The 24,504-nt window shown below is 39.8% G+C and overlaps 1 protein-coding gene across 27 annotated transcripts in view; it reads right to left on the bottom strand.

Moving 5' to 3' along the window:
• The window catches only part of ARPP21 (cAMP regulated phosphoprotein 21), a 160,588-nt gene that overhangs the window by 70,839 nt on the left and 65,245 nt on the right, over nucleotides 1-24,504 (bottom strand). For 10 of the 27 annotated variants that reach the window (XM_043886341.1, XM_043886339.1, XM_043886355.1 and 7 more), the window contains exons 10-14: nucleotides 19,164-19,272; nucleotides 17,219-17,320; nucleotides 10,813-10,850; nucleotides 8,914-8,973; nucleotides 4,553-4,785 (exon numbers count right to left, since the gene is read on the bottom strand). In XM_043886341.1, coding sequence (XP_043742276.1) covers nucleotides 4,553-4,785; nucleotides 8,914-8,973; nucleotides 10,813-10,850; nucleotides 17,219-17,320; nucleotides 19,164-19,272 — 542 coding nt within the window. Of the gene's footprint in view, nucleotides 1-4,552; nucleotides 4,786-8,913; nucleotides 8,974-10,812; nucleotides 10,851-17,218; nucleotides 17,321-19,163; nucleotides 19,273-21,755; nucleotides 23,077-24,504 lie in introns of those variants that run through there. The other 17 variants (XM_043886348.1, XM_043886365.1, XM_043886349.1 and 14 more) reach the window with 12 other exon arrangements.

The following is a 24,504-nucleotide window of genomic DNA, read 5'->3' as shown; positions in this document are numbered from 1 at the left end:
CAGTTTAATACACTTTAGATCGATTTCTTCCTGATTCTAGGCCCCTTTCCTCCCTTTTCATAGAGTATCTGTGTTCCTTTAAAATGTAAATCTTCTCCCAGCCTCTTTTCAGTTTTACCACCAGGAAAGGTCTTTCTTAAGGATGTGGGAACCAAGCCTTTGAAGTGTAATCCTCAAGAAAAAATGGTGCCTTATTCTGCTAGTCTCTGTACCAATTAGTAAACACAAGTGGTCTAATTAAACTGACCCATCACCTATGTAAGTGCCTCTAGCATCTTTCTCTCAAGCACTTACAGACTGTCCTGTCTTTGTTTCTGCAGGGCTGAGTTTAGTTTCTCTCTCCTACTCCAAGAGTCTTGACCTCACTGGATTAGTTATGGGTAAAGTCTTTCTTGCCTGTTTAACTCATCAGGGACAATTTTTCTTTTACAGGGACCCTGAACAGGAGAATTTTTTCCTCCTGAATCCAGGAAAATGTCTCCAGAAACCAGGGATCAGAGTTCAGTGGAACTCTGAACTAAAACTTCTGAAATAACGAGGGAAAGAATATCCAGGATGCATTAGCATAGTGATGAACATTAACACAAAGAAGAGGAAGTGATGGAAAGATGACGTGTCTTGCATTGGCTCCAGAGATATCCCGGGGCACAGGCCAGCAAGGATACCCTTACAACCAGAAAACAAGATGCCAGGTCATGCCGATTTTGTGAAAACCAAGCAGAAGGTGCTCTTACTTTTCCAGAGCAGCTATTTCTCAAGCTTGGTTTGTAGACAAGCCATCTGTGCTTGGACAAACTTCTCCAGTGATCTTGATGCAGCTAGTCGAGAAGCCCTGCTCTGACATCAAGAGGGAAGGACAGTAGTCAAACAGCAATGGTGTGGCCAGTGTGGAAAGAAACAGAGGTAACCCACTTATTTCTCAACTCCATGTCCACAGCAGCACAGTCTACAGTAGCCAAGACATGGATGCAGCCAAAATGTCCATCAGTGGATGAATGGCTAAAGAAGACGTGGTACATTTACAACGGAATATTACTCAGCTACACAAAAGAAGGAAATAAAGTCATTTGCAACTACATGGATGGACCTAGAGATGATCACACTAAGTGAAATAAGCCAGAAAGGCAAATATCCTATGATATCACTTATATGTGGACTCTAAAAAAATGATACAGATGAACTTATTTATAAAACAGAAACAGACTTACAGACTTTGAAAACAAACTTACGGCTCCCAAAGGGGGAAAAGGGGATGGTGATAAATGGTGATAAATGAGGAGACTGGGATTAACAGATGCACACTACTATATAAAAATAGATAACCAACAAAGACCTACTGTATAGCACAGGGAATTCTACCCAACACTTTGTAATAATCTATATGGGAAAAGAATTTGAAAAAGAAAGAATATGTGTATATCTGTAATTAAACCACTTTAATTAAACACCTGAAACTAACACAACATTTCAAATAAACTATACTGCAATATAAAATAAAAACTCCCCCAAACAACCAACCCCCCCCAAAAAAAACACAGACACACACAACATGGTGTAGCCAGCGTGGAAAGAGACAGATGACATGGTATTCTTAATTCTCACCCATTGCCACTACCAAGAGAGAATGGGGCTGCAGCCATTCAAGTCCTCTTCCCCATGAGGATATGCTGAAATTAGCTGTCTCCACAGACCTTCGCTGGACCCCTGGTAACTGACCATGGCTGTGCTCAAGGCAGAGGGTACAAGAGGGGAAATGCAGCCCAGATCTCAAGAGGATGTGCTTGCACATTTTTACTTCAGTAACATGCTTTTCCCAAAATGTAGGAAACTCTGTTTCCCATCTGGAAAGCATCTCATTATTATCTATTTGAAGCTAGAACCTATGTAATTAGAGGAGGAGCAGGAGCACTTAAATATCATAACTCCAGACTGAGTTTCAAAAAGGTCAAGAGAGCTTGCCATTCCACTGTGAACAATAAAGTAAAAAACAAAACAAAACAAAAACAAAACTGGAAACCTGGAACGATTCTGAAGCTCCATGACAGCAAAATTGACAGCTTTGCTTCGTGAAACCATCTTGGGAGATTCTAAGTTTGTTTTGACATCCTATCTTGATCTCCTGTAATTTTTTTTTTTTCTTGCCATTCCTATACCTTGACAGGCTTTCAAATGGAGATGCTTAGGTGAAAAGAAAAAAAAAAAAAGTCTGAAGCACTTACAGCTTCTAATCATTCTTCAAAGAACATGGCATTTTAGCATTCTTGAAGTGTTTTAAATGTTTCCAAAGAGGTCTGCTTTGGAGATGACTTGTGGTTGGTGCGTGGAGAAGAATGATTAATTTGAAAATCTTAAGTGCTCTTTGGGTGTGCTGGAATTTTTAAGTGCACCATTTAAGGTACTTGGTTTCTGCATTTGAAGGAGATTTAAAACTATTTAACCTTTCTTAGTTTACAAGAGCTCAAGTGTACCACAGTGGATTTTCTTGACTTCAGTTGCTGCAGTAGTGGGGTATAAGAGCAATTAATCATAGGAAGAAACCAAGAATTCACCAAATGGCGAATAAAAATGCCAAAAGGCAGCACAGGCCCCACCTGACTCTTTCCAAGAAGCAGGGGTGTGTGTGTGTGTGTGTGTGTGTGTGTGGGTGTGTGTGTGTGTGGGTAAAGTAGTGACTGAGACTAAATGCTATTAATTTTCTGCCTATATAGGAAAACACAAGATAATTTCTTAGGAAGCACTTGTCAACAACATAATTATGTTAAGCCATTAGCATAATGAGCCGAGATTTCACAAAGAGTCTCTGAGCAGTTGTGAGAAGCTTGGTTGGGAATGTATTCACCGTGGAGAATAGCATGTGTTTTTTACCCTTTGGTTGGTGTTGTCCATTCACCATTCCCCTGGGGTCCTGGCCTCCCACTCTCCACACCCGGGATCCGTGTATCCTGACCTCCAGATGCATCACTGGACCACAACTCTCAACTCTCAACCCTAGCTGGGAGTCAGGGCCTCCAAACTTCCAAGGCAAAATCAAAACCAAAGGAAAATAATTCCATGCTAACATCGCAAACTTAAAGTTCATGTAGGGCTCCTGAATGGTCACTCAGTCAGCTTCTGGGGATTTTCTCAAGTTTTTTGATTGTGGCCATTTGAAAATAATTTGAAAATGATGGTGAGGGATACTTGTGAGACAGAAGAGCTAGAAACAGCAGACCATGAGGGATATCTCGTAGACTGCTATGAATCCCATGGTGTTATGCGTCCATCAGTGTGAAGTTGTTTCAGGTTATTGGTTCTCCTAGATTTGTCATCATTGTGCATGTCTCAAAGACTGTGCGTGCAAACCTAAACCAGCTCTATCAGAAGATCACTATTCACTTGTAAGAAAAAAAAAAATAGGAAAACGTAAAGCGATGCACGCACCTAGCTACTTGGAAATGAAAACTTTCTGAGGCTCTTTTTACTTAACTGCAAAACATTAAAAAGAAATAATAAAAATATGCAATAATTAGTGTTTATTGAAGGCTAGCATGATTGGAATATCTTTGTGTATATTAATTATTAATCTTTGCAATAACTTGCAATATAGGTACGATGATTAGACTAATTTTGAGACTAATTATGAGATTATTTCTCAAATGAGGAAACAAATAAGTTCAGTAACTTACCCCAGATCACACTAAATAGAGTGTGAAGTGTTAGTTGCTCAGTCATGTCTGACTTTTTGCGGTCCCATGGACTGTAGCCCAGCAGCATCTCTGTCCATGAGATTTCCCAGGCAAGAATCCTGGAGTGGGTTGCCATTTCCTCCTCCAGGAGATCTTTCCAACCCAGGAATGAAACCTGGGGCAGATTCTTTACTGTCTGAGCCATATACTAAGAGTTTACCAGAGCAAGAACTGAAACAATTAATATAATTATCTGACAATGTAGTTTTAAAGAATAAATCATAATATTAAATGCAGAAAAACAGCCAACCTTGGTTAAATACTTGGCTTGTGCAGGTGCCTCAGTAACTGATTTTATATAAATGATCAAATTTAAAATTACAACAGTTCACCGAGGCAAGTGAGAATAACATTCTATTATCACTTACATTTTACAGATAAGGAAACTGAGGATAAGAACTGGGTTCAATCAAGAACCCCAGGCACATGACTCGCGACAACAGTATGGTTATTTCAGTGGCAACTCCTGACTTTTTTGGCTAACCCAGTGATTAATAACATTCACCTCATCATCACGGGCTTCTCTGGTGGCTCAGACAGTAAAGAGAATCCACCTGCAGTGTGGGAGACCTGGGCTCGATCCCTGGGTTGGGAAGATCCCTTGGAGGAGGGCATGGCAACCCACTCCAGTATTCTTGCCTGGAGAATCCCCGTGGACAGAGGAGCCTGGAGGGCTACAGTCCTCGGGGTCACAAAGAGTCGGACACGACTGAGCGACTCAGCACTGCATAGCATATCGTCTTTAGTTCAGGGAACTCAGTGCGCTGACCATACAGCTGGGATGGAACCCGGAACTATCGCAGCACATAAACCCATTCAGTACTAACTACCTGCTTTGGACAGCTTCCCGGTACTTCTGCTACTGGACGTGCTGTCAGCCCTGCTGAGCACCGTGATGCCCCCAAAGCTCGCCGTCTTGGTCATGGCCGGCTTGAGGTTGCGGTTGGAGCTGTCGGAGTCTGTGCTGCTCCAGGCCCTCTGGTGGTCAGACCACTTGAGCTCATTCTCGGAGCTGCTTTGCCTGCTTCCCGAAGCTCTTCCTGAGCCGTCTCGGTTGCCCCTGGAGCACGGCCACCAGAAAGATGCATGGGACAACGTTAGATGCCGTGAGAAGAACGGACACCGAGTGGGGTGGTTCTTTTAAGTATCATCTACGCAAGAGCCTTCTTGTCAACCCTTCCCAGGGCACCTGCTGCTTCCAGGGACACCGCGGACACCTCACTGATGTACACACAGTAACACGTCACACAGAACGCTCATGTTACACACAGAAAAACCAAACTGAGAAATGTCACAAAATCCCTCTGCCAGTGAAGGGGAAACGAGAACAATAGGATATAAAATATAATTGGTAACTTCTCTCACGCAGAGGAGAGAGGGGGGTACATTCTCTGGACCCAAATCAATCATGAATCGATGTTTGAGAGCAATTATGATGTTGAATGAACCTAAAAGCAACTCCCACTGAAAAAAGAGCTCTGTCTTTCTTTTGAGCATTAAGTAATTGGACCATAGAAAAATGGAACACACAGTTCCAAAGAAGCCATTTACTAATTTAGTTTCTAACTTCATGAGAGATATAGATCTGCATTTATTAAGGCTTTGGCAGATGGCACAGAAATCACAGGAATTCCTCTATTAACCTATGGTGAGAATTCTGCCCGGTGAGTTTAACCTTCATGGGCAGAGGAAAGAGCCCTTTATCCCTTTCACATAGAAAAACGTGTGATAATAACAACAACAGTGCAAACACTACACTGACATGAGACTTTCCAAAGAGATCAATGGAAATAACAAAATAGCTCCATAGGTGAAATGACACATTTGTTCAAAATTCAAATAGAAAAAGACTGAATTTACTGGAAGAGATCCAATAGCCAGAAGTCAATTTTGAAGACTTGAGAGCCTTTCTCAGCAGTGTGCAAAGCTGCATGTATTTTACAGAGGAATCTGATGAAATTTGCATTTTCATTGGTTTCCAATTGCTTAAAGAATAACTTGGTTACTGTTTTCAAAGCCTTTTCTGCAGTTGGAAATTATGGATCATCAAAATATTCTAAGATTCTCATGGACTATAAATAAGTAAAGAGGACAAAAACCATGGGCAATACATATAACCCCTAATTTCATATCACTGTGTGATGTGACATAAATCTTGATCCAAACCTCTAAGATGTGAACAGTAGCTTTATTAATATTCTTCTAAAGACAATCATGGACTGTTGAGATGCTAAAAGTACAAAGATCTGACTGAAACACTCACCCACCATAATGTACAGAAGGCATACAGAAAATTTCAGATTTTGCCTTAACTTTTTCTTTCATTTCATGAAAACTTAAGAAGGTCAATGAATCCAAGAGATAATAAAAACAAAACAGCTAGTTTGTCATGAAGATTTTGCACAGTGAAGGGAGGAAATGCAACAGAAAACTCACAAAACAAAGCAATCATTGCCCTGCTCTCTTCTCTGAATGTTCTCTTACAAACATCCTCTCTGTGTTCAGTACCTCAGGGATGGGCTAGTTTTAGAAACGAGGACTGTTAAGGAAGACTATTTTATGAGCAGGAAGTATCAGACACTCACCAAGAGCCAGTTGACTTTAGTTCCTAAACACCTATGAAATTCAAGTAGCCCAGAGGAGACTGAGTAGAGGAAATCTGATTATTTCCCTTTCAATCTCTAAATTCAGCTTCAATTTTTGCTCATATAATTCTGATTAATTTGACCCACCCTTGACAAAACCCAACTAAAGTTTTATTTAGCAACAGTGAATGTACCAGGGATGTGACAATAATCTCACTTGTCGCTAATATAGACTATTTATTATAGGAAGAGATCTGAGGTGGTCCTTAGCATACAGGATGTGTCAGAAGGCAACTCTCCGTACAGGGGTGATCTTCACTAATTCTGCTTCAATTATTCTCTCCATATCAACTCTTCACCTCCACGGGAGGAATTCAGACTTCCTCTAAATGCCAGCATGGCTGAGCCTTTCTCTGCAAAGGAGGTGTCGGCCACCATTTCTCAGAGCATTTTGGCATGTTTCGAAAACACTGGGTAGTTCTTCTAAGACTCATTTTATCCCCTGGCCAATAAGGCAACCTAAGATTTCCTTAACTTCTACCTTCTCTCCACTGGCTCAAATCCTCAACCCAAGTTAAGATCTGTACATTTATTTTAAAAATGGAATTTAAGTTTTTGCTTTAGAGAGTTAGCATTAATGAGATTTAAAATGATCAATTTATGGTCTCTAGATACTGATACCCGGAAATCATCTTTTTTACTGCTCTATCCATCTTTCACCTTAATACTGGCAGGGTAAGGTCCAGAGTTGAACTGTATATCTACTTGGGTGTGGGATTATAGGTATTATATCCACAAGCGCCTTCCCATCACTCCTAAGCGCAGTCCTGATTCCCTTCTAACTGGGAATCAGGAAGATGATGATAATGCGATATTTGGTCACCAAGAGGCGCTGGCCCTCTTGTATGTAACTATATAGAATTTGACCCCAGACTAGTCAGAGAGCAGAAGTTCTACTTCTGTGCTGAGTAATGTAACTGATAATTTTTATTTTCCTTCATGTCCGAACATGGCTTTTTTTTTTTTCAAACAAAGTTAGGTATGATGTAGACTTTGAATTACTTTCATCAGTGTGTGGATTGCTTTGTACTAAGTCACATTCCTGAGTTTCTGTGCTTGGAAATTTTGGTGGGTTATAGCATCTATATTTGCGATGGCTGACCTTAGTAGAAGGTAGTTCTGGCTAGGGACCCAGATTTGGGGCTATCTTTGCAACCCCATGTACTGTCCATGGAATTCTCCAGGCCAGAATACTGGAGTGGGTAGCCTTTCCCTTCTTCAGGGGATCTTCCCAACCCAGGTCTCCTGCATTGCAGGCAGATTCTTTACCAGCTGAGCCACAAGGGAAGCCCCCAAACTAAATGCCTCTAGGGGTCAAGAATTGTATCTCTACTGGTCTCAACAAACCAAGCCATGGTGTGGGACTGCATGAGCACTGGTAAATCATAGGCTTTTCCTGGGCTTTCAAGGGAAAAAATTCAAGGTTATTTTCTTAATCTTCAAGTATGAAAATAAACTGTCTAATGATACAAGAGAAAGGTGTTAGAGATGTTGTTCAACCTAGAAAAGTAAAAGCTTAAAAAAAATAGATCCTGTTTTTTGTTTCTGCCACACTGTAAAGAGAAGAATGAACTTTTCTGATGTTGGGGTCATAAGTTCAGATTTACAGCAAAAAGATATATTCAAAGCCCAGAATCCATTTACTTTTTTTTTTTTTTTGGTATTTTCTTCCTTCTAAGTGGTCAATAACTTTTATTGTTTGGTTTGTTTTGCCTTCCCTAATAGTCATAAAAACACTAACATACTAAATATATGTGTGAGGTATTCAATATACACACACATATATAATATTATTTACATATATATACATATATATATATAGCACAGTATATCCACTTCCCTACAATGGATGCTAGAGATACTTTTAATAAAGTGATGAGAGAATGGCTATAGACCCTTTAGTTCTCTGGCACTCTCTAGCCTTGTATAAAACTATATATGTTTACATAAAACTTTATATATGTTTATATAATTACATATATATTATATATGAAACTATATGTATCTATTGTAAATACACACATTCCCCTTACCCTACACAGATCTAGATTTTATGTAATTCAATATAATTGGAGACAATCCCATATCTTTCTTTAGAAATAAAATCTGTGCTTGAAAAAATGTTGTTTGAAATATCATGATGGATAGTAGTGGCTAAAAATCAACTACTCAAATAGTTATCCTGGATTTGTATTCTAGTATTGGGAACATATACACAATTGCAACCTGCCAGAGAAATATTAATTCAGTGTAATTTAGCAAAGTTGATTTGGGAATGTGAAGTCGGTGTATTCCCAAAGTCAGCCCCAGAGAAAAACCCAGATAATCAGAGGAAGACTATAGACCAAGCCGTGGTTTGCCAGTCCTGTATCTTACAGGCCCAATAAAGCTTCAAAGCTAGCTCGGTAACAAGCTTTACAAAGAAATAACCAAATATATTTCCTTTCATGAACAGAGATAGTTTACACTAATACACTTATAGTCAACATTGATTCCAGCACATAATCTGAAAACACAGTTTTAAAAAAGGAAACCATACCAACCGAAAGAGCTGTCTTTTCTTATAGGTCTCACTGCATATGTTACTGTCTTCCAAGAGCCTACTGGAAATGAAAAACATGGTTTTTATGATATGAAATCTAAGGGTACTAAATGCCCTATGTCAAATGGATGTGAACCCACTACAGCACACCTGTCTTGCAGATCAACCCCATAGGCTATGGTTTATTTGCCTGATGTTGAATTTTTCCCTCATAAATGAATGGCAGCCTGATTTGTCCATATCCTAGGATTAAGGCACTGATCCTAGACAAGGGAGAAAGAAGGGAAGAAAAGACAGAGGGAATGGGAGAGGAGAGGAGAATCAAAGTAACTGACACAGATATAATAGATATTTAAGTAACTGAATGTATCAGTTGTGATTTTTCTCTTTGGATAGTATTAAAATTATTCTTTATTTTTGGGGGCATAGTGAAATATGACCTTTCAAAGGCAGGTACTCAAGAAATATATTTATTTTTATAGAGAATCTACTCAGATTTTTCCTTCTGGGACTGTCAAGACTTCTTAACATATGCAATGAGTATTAGTGACCAATTATATGAATATACTCCAATTTGAATATTAGGGACATAAGTGCACTAGCGGTCTTTTTATACAACACACAAATAAATGATTACGATTAGGGAGTAAGCAGGGAAAATGACTGGCCAGAAGACTAGGGAACGAGGGTCCTACTAAACGGAATTCTAAATGCTCATTTCATCTTCTGGGTAAGGACAGAGAATTTTGGCCTCAGAATCGTACCTAAGATGTTAAAACTCAGGGATTCTGAATTTACTGTAAATACAGAATATTTGTTGAAATCTGTATGGATTTTTGAGGATGCTTTTAGATATCTTGTAAAGACTTGCTCACTACTCTCATCCCTTTTTCTACAAGAGGTTGTTCAATTGAGGGTAGTTACTTGAAGAGTTCTAACTGCTAATATGAATGATGGCATTTTTTAAACCAATCCTCTCTAATGTTCAAATTTTCTAAGTACTGGAATTTAATCAAATAGCCTCTGTTTTAATCAATTTTATAGGGGTGCCTATTAAGCCAACACCTGAAATGAAATTAACCACCCCTTTTAAAATGGAAACCGTATTTCCAATCCAAATTGCCCATTGTGATGTATTTTAATGTGATCAGTACAGCTAATGTGGAATTCCTTAATTCCCCTTGAAAATATGCAATTAAACCAATGGAGCATTTTAATATCTATATCAGTTTAGAACTATTTTTAGAAGGTACATGCTAAATTTGAAAACCTCTGCTCTTATACACAAGACTTTGTATAAATGTTTTAACCCATTCATGTCATAACCATCCCTTTCCCTACTAACACCCAGCCAGGTACACTCTACAAACTAGAGCAGCTTAGCTAAGTTTTCCAAGTTAGGCCTTTTATGAAAACCAGTAGATTATTTAGAATGAGAAACATAAAACAACATTATTCAAATTATTATCTGTGTAGCTACATACAATGAAGGGGCACACGAAGTGGCCGATAATACCATATACACAAGCGATTTTAGCAGCCTATTCAATAAGCCAATGAAACTGCAAGTTCCTGTCTCAACAGTTATACTTTTTAATGCCTGGGGAAGGTAACAGATTTATATCTTTGTTAGGACCAGAAGTTGAGACTTTAAATAAGGAAACCGTTGAAAGCTATATTTGGAAATAACTGAGAGGACTTTTTTCCTAAATTAAATAGCTTCTGGATATGCTAAATAACATATATGTGAGCATATATATGTGTGCATGCATAGATATATGTATTTATACATATATTCAAGCACACACTTATATATGGCATATATATATATATGAATAAACAAGACACACATGACAGACTCTGTTCTTCTAAAGACATGAAAAAGCAAATTTCATTTTACCTGTTTTCCACAAAGAGGCTTTCCTGGGAGCAAACTGACTGAAAAACAAACAAACAAAAAAAGGCATTGGATCAGAAGTTCAGGATACGCTGAGGGAGCCCAAATCCTGGCCTGATTTTCAAACTATTTTTTCCTCCAAGAGGAAAAAAATTAAGAAAACTGTGCAGCATTTTTAGAAAAAAAAAAAAAAGAAGAAAAACAAAAAGGTTAGAGTTAGAAGTGTCAACTTTCCCATCATGGTGTCTCCAGGTTTCAAAGAGATTTAGCCCAGTCAACATCAAGTCGGAAGAAGAGAGGTGCTGTGAATGAAACTGCGGCAGACGCCTGTGAGCTACAGGCCCTGAGCTAGCGGGTTCCTCAGGGGCGCCGAGAGCCAGCCGCCATCTTGGACCGGAGGCCCATGCTGGATGAAGGCAGAGCGTGCAGACGTGGCACCATCCGCCTGAGGATGGGCGCGCTGTGAAACCACAGTCCTGCAGCTAGGATCTGGCCCCGCTGAACTCTCACAACGTAAACACATGGCCCGTGAGACTCTCAAAACTGAAGAGATGTCCTCAACCAATGCCGGCGGGGAGTCAGCAGAGGAGGGAGGGAGGGAGGAGCTCAGAAAACAAGTGAGAACAAAATGAAGCTAATCGGGGAAGAATGGCAAACCCATCTAATACGTCTCAGCTTTTCACACAAAACAACCCAGCCACTTTCCTTTTAGCTTCCGTTCTCTAGTATTCATGTCTCTGCTATCTTGAGTTTAATACACAACGTAGGGAAGATAAAATTCCCGTTATCATTAGGTGCTGGGGAAAGGCGGATCAAATTAAATTTTAACAAGCAAAAAGAGAAGTATTAACAAAATATGGTACAACAGTCGTAAAATACAACTGTGCTTAGGAACTAACATAAAACCGTTTTCAAAGCACTAAGATTTTAACCGCAAACACAGATAACATGTGTGTGGATTTTCTAAATAATGAGTAAGTTCCTCTCCTAAAGGGATCAAAAATATGCTCATTTGTAAGAGAAAATAACATAAAAATTAAGAAATAATAATGACTTTCAATATAGAATTTTTCAATTAAAAATGCTATTAATGTAACCACCTCTCAGAGGCGGGCAGGATGTTGGTTTCTTGCTACATTTTACCAGAGAAATCATTTCCTTTCATAAGCTGAAGGACTAGATTTGGGCAAAATGTCCTTTTCTCAGTGGTCTGAGCATTTTAATGAGGGCATCTCTAGAATCACTTCTGTTTTAACCCCTACGTATTTAACATGCATCCTGAAGATGAAGTGTGCAAAAAGTTTGTTTAACAAAAGGCAACCACAGCCAATTAAGCCACAGGCTTTTCAGAAAAATACCTTTAAAGTAATTTGATATTTAATTTTATAAAGGGAAACAAATACAGATGATGTGCCCCTGACATTATTCCTAGGAGGATCTCTTTAAAGAAAGCTAAATATCCCATTGTTTGTACTTCCTTTAGTTGGGTTTCCCAACAGGTTTGAGTCAAGTCTAAGCCAAGTCTTGGTATATGAACAAAGTGAGACTATGCCAGATATCCACAATGAATTTAATACTTTGCTACGACTCAGTTCTTGAGATTGGAAAGAGGTCAATTACATTTAGGATGTTCTGGCTGATTCTGAATAACTGAGACTTGACTATGTCTTTGAAGGAGCTATCAAAGACATGCTGACCTCTTCGGACTCGTTCATCTAATAGCATTTGGTAAGGGAAGCAGCCCAAACTCTTTGAACTAAAAACTAAGGCACGTGCAAATTAAAGATGATGCTCTCTAAAAACCCATCTCCAAAGCATCTTCCTGACTTTTGTGGAAAGGTCCTTAAAAAAAAAAAAAAACCATCTCATCATCCATCCACTACACTTTTCATAAAGACAAAGACAATTATGGGTTATGATTCAGTAACTGATGAAAATGTATGTGCGTGCATGCACATGTGTGTGTGTGTATTAAAAGAAGCATTAATAACTTACAAATTTTAATAGCAGAGAAAGATAAAATTATCACAGTAATTAAGTCCAGCATTCAGAGCTGTGAGGTATATGCATTCTCAGATATATACATAAAGGGCTTTTTTGAAAAGGAGAAAAATGTTTTTGCCTAATGGCTTATAGAATTCTCTTCCACATGCTACCCCCAAGCCAGGTGGTACCTCACACCCTCGTCATCAGCTCTCCATGAAGAAAACCAAAGATAAATCTTCCTTGAATCCCTATTTACACATAAATATCCTTCAAAAATTACCCCCTAGGCAAAACAGGTCCTTCTCAAGTATATTGCTTTATCTACTTAACCTTCCTAAAGGAAGCAACATCACATAGGATTAATCATAAAATAAGTTGACATGCTTGCCAAAGGGAAAGAAGAGTTATATTTCAAATATTTCTGACTTCAAAAGTATACTTGTTTATTATTTGAGAACTAAATTGTTGTGTGCTCTGAATTTTAACATTTTAGTTCTCAAATAACAGATGAATTGGTCTTATTTCAAGATACCCAAATTCTCAAACTATATTTGAAAAGCCTTTTCTAGAAAATCCCCAAATCTGTGTATTTTGATTATGCACCTATGTACAAAAGCACACACGCACACACATACATGCATCCCTTAGCCATCAAGATACATTTGTAAAATATTCAAGAACACTTCTAATTTTAAAAGAAATTTGGGTTTTGCTTAAGTATATACATGAGGAAGTATTTTTCTATAAATGCCTATTGTAACTTCAAGTAGAAAAAATAATCCTACTTAAGTATATTGACATTTGAACCTGTTTGAACTACTCTACGACTTAATAACTGGCAAAGGAAGCTGGTTTTATTACCTCTGTTTTTAAATTATGTGGATGCTAAATTAAAGACCAGCTTGAAAAAATTATATGTCTATAACTTAATTTCCTTATGCTGGATTCCTTGCATTTGTTTTATAAATGAGTTAATATACTTATTATCTTGTGTACCTTAACAATTTGGGTAGTAATGATCATTTGGGAATCTGGAATTATACAGATAAAGGCTCCCTAGTGGGCCCTGTCTTTATGTTATCGCATGTATTTGAGAAAGTTCATATTGCTGCTGTGCCCTTGAGTTGTGTTTAACAGAGAATATGGTAATATCCTGTTAATACAGGGTGGCCCCCAGGGACCCTTGCCTGTGTGGTACCACCCACGTGCGGCAGAGCTGGTCTGTGTGTCTGAAAGAATACAGCAGAAGGGAATATGTGTCACTTCCAAGATCAGCTTATAGTACCGTGGCTTCCATCTGGGACCCTTTTTCTTTCCCTCTCAGATCACTTGCTCCAGGGAAAGCTAGTTGCCATGTGTGAGGACACCTGCAAGCCTACAGAGAGCCCCACCTCACTGTGAGAACTGAGACCTCTAGCTGACAGCCAGCCAAGAACTGAGGGCTGGCGATACGTTGAGTGATTCCTGGAGTAGAAGACCACGGCACCAAATCTGCAGATGACTCCAGCCCAAACTGACAGCCCGACTGCAGCCTCAAGAGAGACCGCGAAACAGAGTCACTCAGCTAAGCCACTCCCACATTCCTGAGCTCTGCAAACTGTGAGATGAGAAGCTTTTTGTTTCCCTTTTTTAAGCTGCCAAATTTGGGGACCACCAGCAGTAGTATGACTGCATTGTGTCTACAAGAGCTATCAGACAAGGGAGAGAGACGTTTGGCATTTTATTTCCCTCTAGGACAGTGGCTCATGGTTGTTCAAGTGTCATGAAAACTTAGAATATGATAAACACTAGAGAGTTTATCCTTAGAAAAATGTACATATGCTCATGAATGTAATATTTTACAGGTGATAACAAGGATTTTCAGTCATCTCTGAAGCCCTTCATGAGTACACTCTGGGTTGTTTTTGTCACGCTTAGTCACTCAGTCATGTCTGATTCTGCAATCCCATGGACTGTAGCCCGCCAGGCTCCTCTGTCCATGGAGTTTTTCAGGCAAGAATACTGAAGTGGGTTGCAATACCCTTCTCCAGGGAATCAGTTGGATTTGATCCCAACCCCGGGATCAAACCAACGTCTTGGGCATCTCCTACATTGGTAGGCATTCTTCCCCTGAGCCACCTGGGAAGCTCTCTGAGTACAGAAAGCCAATTAAAAAAACCTACTGCCCTAGGAGATCAAGTGAAAATCAGCATCAGAAATGTGCCAGTTTCCCACCTGAATTAGTAAAACCAGAAGTGGTGGCCACCAGAGAGTCTATCAAAGGTGTTTACACCTCCTCTCCACAAGGAGAAGCAGCTACAGCATTGCAGAGAAGGCTGAAGAAAATATTTCATGGAATAAAAGGGCTATGACAACAGCTTTGCATTCAGGCTGTCTCACATTTAGGTCTGCTTTTACTTGTTTAAAAAAATAATAATACAGCATGTGGCCACAGAGGCTTTAAATAGCAACCCTTGCCTCCAATCTTCAGCCTGGAACCCAGGTTCCTTACTCTTAAATCTCCTAAACAGGGATGTGAGGAAATGCAGTGTGGACTAGGAGTCAGGCTGACCCCTCCTCCCTTCGATGACCTCCTATGGGCATGAGAATACAAAAATGAAGGATGGCAGGGTAAGTGTCACCCTCATCACAGGCACGCAGCAGTGATGCTAGTTGCTGTAGACTGGCTCTTGAGTGTCTGGCAACGTGACAAAGAAAAAAAGCATAATGTTTGTACATTATGTGGGTGACTACTCTTTGCTTTATAATGTAACAACTCATTCATAAACTATATGGCTTGCCAGAATTAGACTAAGAGGGAGAATGTGTGTGTGTGTGTGTGTGTGTGTGTGTGTGTGTGAGAGGGAGAGAGAGAAAAAGAGAATAGAGAATAAATTCTCTTTCAGAAAAATTTCTCATCTTGAAGGTCATCAGACAGGAATACTCTGTCTCCAATCCAAGATAGGTTTATTACAGTATTATGACTAGAATAGAGCCTCTCATTACTGTGTTCTTGTATCCAGCAAACACAAGGAAAGGTCTACCACGTGTCAGGCTGTCCTTTGCACCATCAAGAATTCTGACCATAATTAACGGGTTTTCTAGAATCTTCTAGAATTGTCCCTGGACATCATTGAACAATGGCTACCTCACCTCCTTCTCTCACACTCTCCTAATTTGCAAGCTTTGGACCAGGCTATTCAATTCAAAATGGTATTTTAATGTATCTAAGAAAGGCAGAGAGGTTCTAGAGCAGATGACAGAAATCCGCATGCATGTGAAAGAAGTGCAGAGTGTCATTTCCTCTGTAGTTCATATTAAAGGATTCAGCACAAGGTGGAAGATCAGGGAGGCTAGCTTGGGCTTAAAACCTCGGGGATAGCAGGCCCCTTCCATGTTAAGCATGGATGCCTAGGTGTCTGCTGCTGCTAAGTCGCTTCAGTCATGTCCGACTCTGTGCGACCCTATAGATGGCAGCCCACCAGGCTCCCCCATCCCCGGAATTCTCCAGGCAAGAGTACTGGAGTGGGGTGCCATCGCCTCCTCCGCCTAGGTGTCTAAATGGCTTTTAAAGGAACAAATCATGAGAACAAATCACACAGGAGGTCAGATGCCCATGTGACTTAGTAAAGACAGAGGTGTTGGCCACAGAGAATCTACGCGAAGGTGCTCCTGGCTATACCTCTGCAGGGGGAAAAACCCACAGCATTTTTTGGAGCCTGCCAAATGCGCTCATAGAAGGGAAAGCCTAGAGCAACAGCTTGTCCTTTCCATCCTGTTGCATCTAAATTCAGTTTTTTTTCACCTTTTAATTTGTACGGAATTTAATCGCATTAAATTTTGGCCACAGTGAGCAAAAGAATTAAAAAAAAAAAATCTCAACCACATTTTCTTTGTTGGGATATGAACAAAAGAAATTGTTTTCGGATCATTCCCTTGAAAATGGGTCACGGAACAAATTTTATCTGAAAATGGGGTGGGGGAGGGGATGAGTATCTGTATTTACCTTTGATATAACAAAGTGTCCATACTTGCTAAGAATGCAGGAAATTCTGTGTGTGTATGCTCAATTGACTCTTCTCTTGCTTTGGAATTCTTTCTTCTGCACATTGTTGGTCTTAAGAAGAAAACCACTTGGTATCTGTTGGCTAATATAAATATGAAGAGACTTCTGCAAAGCTGGCAACCTCTCTCTGTACTTAGGGTCTATTTTATTGACCCCAAATAGGACCTCTATATTTGGGAACACACACAAACCTCTGGCTATTTTTCCATCACTTCCCTGAACCAGGTCCTCTTCCAGAAGCACCTCTGGTCCGCTGCCCTTCGGCAGCTCCCTGCCTCCAGCTTCCCTCATTCCTATCAGCTTCCTGTCTGGGGAACGAGGCTGCCTTACTGCTGACAGAGGGACCGCACTCAAGAGGCAATGAAAACAACTACTCACATCATGTGCAAATATTCTCTCCCTCACTCTCTGATACTCCTCTTCTCTCTCTTCAATTGATTTACTTCGTCTGTCATCTCTAAATGGATGCATTCTGTTTTGCTGAACAGAAAAGAGAAATCAGGAGGGTTACCCAAGGTGAGCGGTTGGAAATCTGCAGTCAAGAAAAACTGGCAGCTGAGAGTAATAAATGTTCACTTAAATAAATGGGGCTTGACAAGTCTTACTCCCTCTGGTCCTGGAGGAAGTCGTGGTGGGTGATGTGTGTGGGGTGTGTGCCATGTGATGGCAGGGGTGCTGTTACTCCTGGCTGTTTCCTGGTTGGAGGCAAATAGCTTGGTGTTTCTGGAAGGTAAGCTCTGAATGTGCCTCAGGTATTCAGCCCATTTGCTATGTGATGGGTTCTGTCTCCTTAGCAAAGATGTGATGCCCCAGGAGGAGGCAGAATGGTGGTGAAAAAAGAGGAAGTGGCAAGTTCAAGGTGGCCACGAGAATAAATGGCTTTGAAAACTTGTGGTCAGAGAAACAGAGTAGGAAGGGGCAGAAAGGAAGGTGTGGATGCCATTTCTCTGCATCCTAATTTGTGTTTTTATTCACTCAGCGACTTACTCTGTGAATTGCAGCTGGGATAAAAGGAGGAACTGAATTCAAAAAGCCTGTCTGGATTAGGGTCAGTATCAAGAAAACTAACAATTCAAAGAACCCAGCATGAGGACTGCTCTTCTTCTGCCTTCTATTTGAGTCACTTCCTGTGTTCCTATTGCTTTTGCATCTTATCCCTGCCATTCCTCTCCCAAACGCCCTGCACTAACCACATCCATCCATCCATCCATTCAACAAACATCCACTAAGTACACGACATGGGCACATGTGTCAAAGTCAACTCAAGCCATGGTGTGGTTCAGGGGTGGTGGGCGGGGGGAGGAGATGAGATACAAATGATGGACAGTTTTTTGTTGCGGCTTTTTTTAAAGAGTCAGAGATGCACATACTGGCTCACAGTGACTCACTGTAGGTAATTAAAATAATAACTTGAGTGTGATGCAGATTGTCTTACCTTTCAGCATTCTAAAGCAAAGTCATTTTCATAAAAGCTCTATTTTCATTGTCAGAGACAGGAAGCGTAATTGTAATGGCATTTGTATGACTTTCTACGGTTCTCCTTATCACTGAAAATGTGTTTTCTTTCGCCATTTACTTAAGTTTTCTTCTTCATCACCCTGGAACCCACCCCCTCCACCCAGAGAAAAGTCTCTCTAGCCTTGTCGAGTTCTCCTGAATAAAGTTATTCTAGAACAATGGAATGTTTTGTCACAAGCAAAAAACAGGGAAGGAGGAAGTTCTGCTACAGTTCGTGCAAAACAAGCAAACGACTGATATGGAAGTTAAAACAAGGGAAGGGGTCGGGGGACTACAACATAAACTGGACTCTTTGTTGTGAAGACTTATTTTGGGAGAGTTTGCAAAATGCACCTGGCCTCACCATAACAAGGTTTGTTGTTTACAGCTACAGCAGCTGGTCAGCGGTCCGTATTGACAATCCAGCGCAATGTGCACAACGGAAGGGTAAAGCTGTAGGGAGGGGAACGACTGCCAGAGTTACACAGACGCCTGGAAATGCAACTGACAAAGCTCCTCCCATCAGCTCAGAGCCTGCGGCACCCCCAACCCCCCCCAGGCATGCAGCAGAGCCTGCGCCAAGCACCACCCATGCAGCCCAACACAGAGCCAGCGCTGAAGCAACCATGACGTGGTCTTTTGCTACCCACCGAATGCCAAAGGGGGAGGTAGGGGAGGGGGACAGGAGGTTGGGGTGGGGGTTCTTTTCAGAGGCAGGGGAGATTTGGGGCGGGGGGAGCAGGGACAACAGAAGAACGACAAGAACATCAGGCAGCCCACCTTCCAAAAACAACAACGTCAGCCACTCTCAAACTTGAGAACCAACCTGAGTGTCTTCTTTATCAATACTAGAGTTATCTCGCTTCAAGATAAACCGCTTCTGGGATTCTTCACCTTTTTCATCTTTTAAATGTTCACAAAACCTTTGCTCTGGTCTGCCAGCAAAGTAAAACATATCAATAAAAAAAGTTTTTTCCCCTGTTTAAAGTTATTTCTTAGTGTTCTTTCTTTTTTTCCCCCACAGTGGCATTCAAGAAAAAGTTTACACATGGTTTTGATACTAGAATTGCTGGCAATATATGGAGGTAATACTACGTCACTTCACATGTGTCGTTACGATACCTTTGCTTTGTTTGGAATTCAGTCTTGTTTGCTGCATGCTGTTCACCATGGTGGAAGTTAAAACAAAATTTTAAAGGCCTGAAAATATATAGTGTGCATTTTCTATTTTCTATAGTTATTTTGACCTCTGTCACTCCTGAATTTCATTAAGTCCCCACCTTTATTCTCTATATATGTTTAGAAACTGGGATTACTATATTAAACCTAGGAGAATACTTCCTATTATATTTTTCCTTTCGAGAGCTTCTGAATGTGCAGTGAGAGAGAGCTGTCTATGAATTATTTCCATCTTTCTTTAATGACAGATGCTCTGGAATCTGGCTCCAGCAGACTGACATCCTTGATCATGTCTTGTAAATCAGTTCAGTAACTGGGGGAAACTGGAGATGTTTAGCTTAAACAACTTAATGCCTGATTAGCATGGGAAAAATGCTAGAAGCAGTTACATGATATTGATTCGTCAATTGATTTTTTTAAAGATCCTCTTAATCATCTTGTATTATTACAGGAAAGGGCTCCACTACCCTGTTCATTTCCCACCAGTGTCCCTGCACACCAGAGAACTTGGTGAATGGCTTGTGCTTCGGTTAATCACAGAGGAAGTGCTAAAATGTCCCTCTCTAGTATAGGAGCAGTTGTAACTGATGGCTCTCAAAGGTGTCCCTCAGGTCTGATGTATTACTTCTGAAGCCAGGTGGGTTTTCTGTGCTCCCCTGGGTTCAGTATGCGTTCAGTCATCAGGAAGCCAAATCACTGCATCTGTTGTTTAATATGAGTGGCCAGTAATTAAGAGAATCTCATTGTTTCCTTATAGCTCCCAAATAAGCAAACACTTTAAAATCAAAGGAGCAGTTTAAGTGTATAATTCAAACCTTGTTGAGAAATATTGTCTCCTTAAGCACTCATATATCAGTTATTATAATACTGGGGAGCAGACAAAACTAGAAAACTGAAATAATACCAGTTATAGCTTCTGGAATCAGATGTAATTTCTGCATTTTTTCATTCAGTCTTTGCAATAAAACTTTGATGTAGGAGAAACAATTTTTTTTTTTTTTTTTTTTGCCTCTTTTACAGATAAGGAAACTATCCCTCAAGTGACTCTTGACTCCAGTTTATATATTCTTCCACTAAGCCACAGGCATCAAATAGCCTGCTTACTTCCTTACAGAGAAGTGAACAGTCTCTTTCTGCTTTCATTGTACTCAGTCGGCTGGAGGGCCTCACACCTCAGGATAAAGCACAGAAAACCTGCATCATATCATCTTCAATATTAATGTAAATGTTATCCACCAGAATTAACATGGAATAAAATATAGCAATCTGGATGTGCGAATATGACATTTTAAGATCAGAGCACTAAGGAGACAGAGTAAATTTGCACTTTATAATGAAGAGATCATTGACAGTAAAGAAATTAAATATATTTTGGTGGAACCCAGTCACAGGACCCTTCAATTACTTATAACACTATAAAGTCTGACAATATTATAGTAGCATGAATAGCTACAGGCCACTGTAAATGAGAAGAATTCTCCAGGAGTTTTTTTAAAGCTTCCCAACATTTTTAACCACTCAGATATTGTTATGTACATATTTTTATGTAACAAGGAAAATTAAGATATTAACTTGAACACAAATGCTAACGGTAGCAATGCTAATTAATCTTCTCCTAATAGCTCTGAGCTCTGAACATCTGAAAAACTCTAGTCAATGAAATGATTGGAGAACAGCTAAACATACAGATCTATCTATTGTATTTGTTGCTAATCATCTGTAAATGTTCATTTAGAAATGAAATGGCACCCCTGAACATAAGGTGAATTTGCTTCAGACTAAATTCTTCTTTTGGAGAAGGAAACGGCAACCCACTCCAGTATTCTTGCCTGGAGAATCCCATGGACAGGGGAGCCCACGGGGCTAAAGTCCATAGGGTTGCAAAGAGTTGGACACGACTGAAGTGACTGAGCACGCATGCAAAGTCCTCTTTCAGGAGAAAAATATTTAGACTGAGATTTCAGCATACTAACTAGAGATGGAATGCAAGTTCCATGTGGGTAGGGATCTTGCTTTTTTAAATAGTGTATCCTTGGTGCCTAGAACCATGCCTGGCATTGGGAGGCATTTGGTTGGGTGAATAAATGACTCAGTGTATGAATGTATGAAAATTTAGCACAGCTGTATATAAGTCACAGTAACTCAGGGACAGATCAAAGAATCACTAAGATATGCAGTCATAAATTCATAAATGTTTAAATTGTAAAACAGAACAGGGTAGAGCTGGGTTAGTAGGAACATAAATTCAAATTCAGAACATTAGGAACATCTTTAAAAATCAGATTTATGTTTGACTGCAAGCTGACCAAAACTAATGGTGTCATTAAAGAAAAGGTTTTCACATTGGAGGAAAAGAGGTGGAAATGGGAATTTTAACTTTTTTAGTATGGGAACTTCTCAGTTTAAAGTGTCATTACAGTTACACAAGAGCTATTTAACCATTATTTTTGAAACTTCATTTGCATTTCTTCATAGTGCTGGCTTATTTTTATTTCACAGCAGGACATATTCAGGAAAAACACATCCATCACTTAAGCAGGGGTAGTCAAAGGAGCTTGTCTGAATCAATAATGTAAATATTATTGAGAGCAATGATATTTGTTACTCTGATATAAATTATGCAAAGGGCATCATCCACAACTGTTTTCAAAAAAATTTGTATTCAAACATTAGAAATTAATAGTACAAATAACTAATCATTTCTTGACTTACCAAAAGTATTTTGAAAGATTATAAAGTAACCATTTGAAGTTTGCATAAAAGGAATAAAATAAACATAATAAGATTTTTCCAGGTTGACTTTATAGAGACTTATCTAGAGGTAAGGAGTAATTTTCAGTTTAAACTCATGCAAACTGTAGTTTATGACCGAAATATTACATGTGACTGCACTAAAAATTACCAGTAATGCACTATCATATTAAAGCTTTTAAAAATCCTTTTAACCACTAATTTAACATCACAGCAATATTATTTCTTAGCCACAAAATGAATGAAACTACAGTAATATGGTATGGACCTTCATTTAAAGTGGTGATGAATTACTTTCAATGGATCAAGATGAAGATGTAACTCTAAGAAAAACTCCTCAAAGCTGCAAAAGGTCACACTATTTATTAAATTAATGACAACTAGAGTTTACTATGTATCTCGTGGCCATGCATTATACATGCCTGCATTTTTTAGTATATGTGCTGCTGAAGCAAGCACTACATGCCTACATTATTTTCCTGGAAGACTTTAGTCCATGAGTTATTTCTACTGTCTGTTTATCATTCCAAAAAGCAGAGAAATCAAATCTAATGTTTTTTCTTGATTAAAAAAAAAAATTTCTCTTCTTAGGTTTAAAAAAAGTGTTTTCCCACAATTCATAGCAGCTATCTGCTGTGGCACTCATCGTTCATGTGTAGAGAACAGCACTATCATTTCCAGTCCGTCTTGGGGTCCCCTAGTCAATCCTTCCAAAAGTTTGAACCAGCTCCTCATTGTTCTTGATTAGACAGACAAAGCTCATGAATTGAGAGGGACTTCCGTGATGGCTCCGGTGGTGAAGAATCTGCCTGCCAATGCACAGGAGACGTGAGTTTGATCCCTAGGTCAGAAGATCCCCTGGAGGAGGGCATGGTAACCCACCCCAGTATTCTTGCCTGGAGAATCTCATGGACAGAGGAGCCTGGCCGGCTGCAGTCATGGGGTCGCGTAGAGTTGGACATGACTCAGTGACTCAAAAACACCAATGGCTGAGTGAAACACCATTGCATAAGACTATCAAACTGTCTTACTCAACTGGTTCCCATTTTAGTTTTTTTTCTCACCTGAAGCTTAGAAAAAGATGAGCATGCTTTATTATGTTTTTTATCTTTTTGATCCAGAAGTATTTTCAGTGCTTTATTCTCACTGCCAGTTTCTTGAAACCAGATATATTACTTTTCTTCCAAGCAGTTCAGCTTAATCACTCCCCGCTTCCTCCCCCAAAATATACACAAATGAAGAATTCAATTCTGCTAGACACAGAGGAGCAGCAAGGGACATCTTTGAATTTCATCCTGAATAATGGAAAGATGATCATCAACATGCATACATCTTAACAAAGAAACGTGGCTGTGCATCACAGGATGAAATGTTTTATGTGTAACACATTCGTCGAAAATATTTTAATAGTCAAACACATTAGAGAAGTCTAAGTGGCCCTGTTCCCTTCACATGGGAAAATATTCAATTACAACATTGACAACCGATGTGCGTGTGTGCGTGTGTGTGTGTGTGTGTGCGCGCGTGCTCAGTTGCGTCCGACTCTGCAACCCCATGGACTGTAGCCTGCCAGACTCCTCTGTCCATGGGATTATCCAGGCAAGAATACTGGAGTGGGTTGCCATGCCCTCCTCCAGGCACTTTCTGACCCAGGGATTGGACCCATGTCTCCTTCGTCTCCTGCATTGGCAGGTGGATTCTTCTGCTGGGACACCTGGGGAAGCACATTGACAATTGCTATTTCTTATTTATAAAAGAAAGTCCTACATTCTTCTTTACATATTTTATAATTTCCACTTTCATCTTGTCCTTTTGATTCTCTTTGAAATGAGACCACACCTTACAAATTCAGTACTCTAGCATTTAAGTCTGGAAACCAAACACCTTCAACCAACAAACTACAACTTCTCTTTCTCCTCTGTACCTCAATTCCATTTTTCCTAGAGCCATAGTGATACGCTCACAGCCTCTCCAGTAGCAGAAATCCTTAAGATTAACAAAGACACAGGAACTACACCATGACGATTCATTGTAAACAGGCTCTGGCCTTCAACTTCCACCAAGGTACAAGTGCTAACATGACTGCTCCTCCTCAAGGTAGATCTAGAAGCAACAAAGGGAGCCTGTAGAAACTGGGCCTATTTCTGCTGCCTACAGGAGGCCAAGCTGCAGATGGAATGAACAAAGTTACCATAATCTGTCTCCCTTCAAAACTACCATACATAAAGGAAAATACC

This window comes from Cervus elaphus, chromosome 24 (assembly GCF_910594005.1).
Source record: "Cervus elaphus chromosome 24, mCerEla1.1, whole genome shotgun sequence".
NCBI lineage: Eukaryota > Metazoa > Chordata > Mammalia > Artiodactyla > Cervidae > Cervus > Cervus elaphus.
Note: the sequence above shows the minus strand (reverse complement) of the source record. Positions and strands in the feature narration are given on the sequence as shown.